The sequence below is a fragment of the Amphimedon queenslandica genome, unplaced genomic scaffold (assembly GCF_000090795.2).
Source record: "Amphimedon queenslandica unplaced genomic scaffold, v1.1 AMPQUscaffold_12492, whole genome shotgun sequence".
Classification (NCBI taxonomy): Eukaryota; Metazoa; Porifera; class Demospongiae; order Haplosclerida; family Niphatidae; genus Amphimedon; species Amphimedon queenslandica.
Genome location: NW_003547271.1, coordinates 5,817 through 9,795, shown reverse-complemented (window position 1 = coordinate 9,795; position 3,979 = coordinate 5,817). Strand labels below are relative to the sequence as shown.

The following is a 3,979-nucleotide window of genomic DNA, read 5'->3' as shown; positions in this document are numbered from 1 at the left end:
CAGGAGCACAATTATATCCAATTATCTGGTGCTATTAAGATTTTGCAGTGGGTATTATCATTACACATACAAATGAGGAGTATATGTACTTATATCTTTTATGAAAAAAATATTAGCAATATTAGCAGCAATAGCGATACAGAATTAAATGTTGATACATGTGCATGTATATGGTATAACTGTGTAGTGTGTACAATGTAAAGGTTCAGAATAATTCATGTACCTACTGTATGTACACAAGAACACACACACACACACGGAAACATTAATTAGTTTAAGAAGCTGCATAGCTGCCAATACTCTAGTAGTAAGTTACTATGGTATGTACTAATTAGATTATATGCCTCACCATTATTAAGATTAAAGAGAAAGCTACACATGTACTTGTCATACACTTTCCCTCTCCTGTCAGCTTCATCTTGTGATATTATCTACAAAATAATAATAATAATAATAATAAAGCATTAACTAACAAGAAAACAAAGACATAATTTAAGTGCATGAAGTCATTTGTTAGACAATTAATAAAATAACTTTATAAATTATAATAATTATGCTAAAGATCTGAAAAATGGAATAAAAACATCAAAGGGGAAATAAAACTTGTGATTTACGATGTAAAATAACTTGAGGCATAAGTACATTTTAAAACTACATTACCAGGGATATATACATCATGTATAATACACTTGTACGTAACCTATTACATGTACATGTATATCTCTGGCAATACTGTATAATGAGTGTACCTCTCCACAGTATTCGCTGATGAATTCATTCTTCTCTGCTCCATCTTTTAAGAAGATGCCCCAGCCAGCAACATCTGATAGAACCATCAGCAGATGCTTCTTCTGACCTCTTTGTATGGACACATTCTTACACGTAGTGAACTTCATCTCAAGATTATCACCTTTAAAAGGAAGAGATAGAGTAATACATTCCAACTGGGATATTTTTGTATTAGAATTTATCAAATGTAAGAAAATTTCAGACACTCAATGTGTACCATAATAGCTGATAATTATAAAGGGGGAACTTGGGCAAATTTGGCATGTTGATAGCTACTTCTAAAAAATAAAATCCACCATTTTAAACCAGCTCAATGGCACATGGACGCAAATTAAAACTTACATGTACATGTATATTAATTACTAAGAATTAATTTACTAAAATTTTCTCCCTCCTAATTACCAGCTATACAGTACTTAACTGCCTCTCTCTCTCGTATACAATACATTACATGTACATGTACATTGTACCTGCCCCACAAGTACTGCAGAGGTCAGGGTCACACTCCCTCACAGCTAAGAAGCAAGGACAGTGTTTAGTGCTACATGAAGAACGACACCTACAACCTGGAAACCTGTTAGTACCTGTAAAGAAAGAAGAGTACACATGTAATGTAATATTTTCTAATGAAATAAAACCATAAACACTTCAATTTTATATTACAGAATATATTGTTAATAAACTATTATCAATATTCACATATTGTCTATTGTACTATCGTCTATTGTATAGTGGGTAATTTTGGAGGGATCAGCTTGAGGTAATATATCAGTCAAATACTTGTGTCTCCTATAGTATATACCAGTAACACATAATTAATCTAAGTGAAAATAATTATTGTAAACATAATTTACATAGCACATATCACTGAGTTACATATACATATACATGTACATGTACATGTACATGTATGGTAAAAACATACAGTATTTTTTATTATATGCAATATTATGTACATGTACATTATACATGTACACTGTATGTACTTGTGTATTATTTGGTCCAGTATTGCTTTGGCGTAAGGTGATTTAATGCTCTCCACGTCTTGTCTTGAAGGAGGAGGGAGGGTAGACATTATCCTGTTCAACTGGTTGATGGTGGATGAGCCAGGGTAGAGTGGCCTACCTGTAAAGAATGATAATTAAATATTTACATGTTGTAATGGTTTTTTGCGCAATGAAAAGTAATAGGATATACATGTACATGTACATGTATGTTGTGTACATACATGGATACATGTACATGTACATGTATATACATGTGGTCTTGTGATACATTTGGGAAACAAAGAAGAAATGTGATCATAATTATGTCCATACGAGTTGAGGGCTGTGTGTGGCCTCAGTGTATGTATATGTGATTCTTCATTAAATTTCCTGTATGTACGTATGTTAAATGATAAATTCCATTCCTTAAACTAATGTACTGTTACAGTAGTACTTATGTACATGTAGTTTATATAATCTCTCTTTCTTCCCCTCTCTCTCTTTCTCCCCCCCCTCCTCTCCCTCTCTCTCTTTCTTCCCCTCTCTCCTCTCTCTTCCTCTCTCTCCCTCTCTCTCTCTCCCTCTCTCACTCTCCTTCTCCCTCTCTCCCCCCTCTCTCTCTCCATCATTACTTGCTATCATTTCTGCTAGTATACAACCAAGTGACCACATGTCCACTCCTCTTGTATATCGTCTTGATCCTAGCAATATCTCTGGACTACGATACCAACGTGTAGCAACATAGTCAGTCATGGCTGGATTGAAATCATTAACACCATCACCTCCAACCCCTTTACTCCCTTCATTGCTTGTGCTAGCCAGTGAATGGGCTAATCCAAAATCAGCCAACTATAATGTACATAGGAGAAATATAGGACATCAAATAGTACAATGATGAACATCAAACAAAATGTACATGTATGCTACAAAATGCATGCAATTTATAGTGTTGATTAATAATAATGTACATGTATTGACATTACATAGTGCTATTTCTCATACTCGTTCACATGCATTACATGTACATGTAATGCATGTAGCATAAAGAAAAAAAAGGACATTTAACATTCATTATCTATGGTGCTTTTTTGTCACATCCGTTACTCCAAGTCCTATTCTATCGTACTGAACTGGCCAGATCATCCTATCACCATCCTTGCCACTCCTTCCGCTCTCATGAGCAAGCTCTCTCAGATGGGAGAGTTTACTAACTTACTTCTGTAGTTTATACCATACACATGCAGGCATTCACATGTACATGCATTATACTTATACATATTCAAATTGTATATATTCATGATATTGTTCCTACGTGTTTGTTATTATTTATTATTTATACATGTATATGACACTTTAATTACTGCATATTTGTTTTTTTACATGTACAACTGAACACACATGTACATCTCTTAAAATTTAATTGTGTTGTATAGTAATAGTATGTACTGTACCTTGATAAAACATTCAGAATTAATGAGGATATTACTGGGCTTCAGATCACAATGAATGGCATTGCCAGAATGAATGTACATGTGTACATGTACATGTACATGAATACCTGACACAATTGACTCATGATGTACTGCATATGATTCAACTGGAGTATCTTACTCTTTTATCACTGCATGAAGATCAGTATCTATAAGAGATTATTATAACACACTGACTGGTGGAGATATACATGTACATGTATGTGCATGGTTGATAAGCACTACAATACAATACATGGCATTTGGAACAATTTAAAAATTCATAGAAAATCTAATTTTGATCGGAATCAGCTCAAAATTGAAATGCAACATAAGAACATGTACAATTATAAAAATGGCAAACTCTCTACTTTTTATTTTTGGTGAAATTTGGCCAAAGACCCTGTACTATATAGTATAGGGACTTCGGCCCGATTTTTGAGTAACTTTAAAAATTCATAAAAAATCCAATTTTGATTGGAATAAGCCCAAATTTGGATTTGGCATAACAGTTTGGATTGACTGAGTGATTGGCAAAACTGGATTTTATTGCCTTTACGAGTGGCATCAACCACATAATATAAAAGTAAAGTACTCAAAATAATTATAGTAAATCATGAGCAGGAGCACAATTATATCCAATTATCTGGTGCTATTACGATTTTGCAGTGGGTATTATCATTACACATACAAATGAGGAGTATATGTACTTATATCTTTTATGAAAAAAATATT

The 3,979-nt window shown here is 33.4% G+C and overlaps 2 protein-coding genes across 2 annotated transcripts in view; both read right to left on the bottom strand.

Annotated features, from left to right (window-relative positions):
• LOC109587656 (histone-lysine N-methyltransferase EZH2-like) overlaps positions 1–3,979 on the bottom strand; it is a 7,045-nt gene that overhangs the window by 621 nt on the left and 2,445 nt on the right. Inside the window, exon 4 of the mRNA XM_020003880.1 lies at positions 350–431. Coding sequence (XP_019859439.1) covers positions 350–431 — 82 coding nt within the window. The remainder of the gene's footprint in view (positions 1–349; positions 432–3,979) is intronic.
• On the bottom strand, positions 898–3,322 carry LOC109587655 (putative serine/threonine-protein kinase C05D10.2). The gene is made up of 5 exons (XM_020003879.1): positions 3,227–3,322; positions 2,408–2,624; positions 1,776–1,914; positions 1,260–1,578; positions 898–910 (listed from the first exon to the last, which is right to left on the bottom strand). The coding sequence occupies exons 1-4, from the start codon at positions 3,305–3,307 to the stop codon at positions 1,485–1,487; spliced, it is 531 nt and encodes a 176-aa protein (XP_019859438.1). The 5' UTR covers positions 3,308–3,322; the 3' UTR covers positions 898–910; positions 1,260–1,484.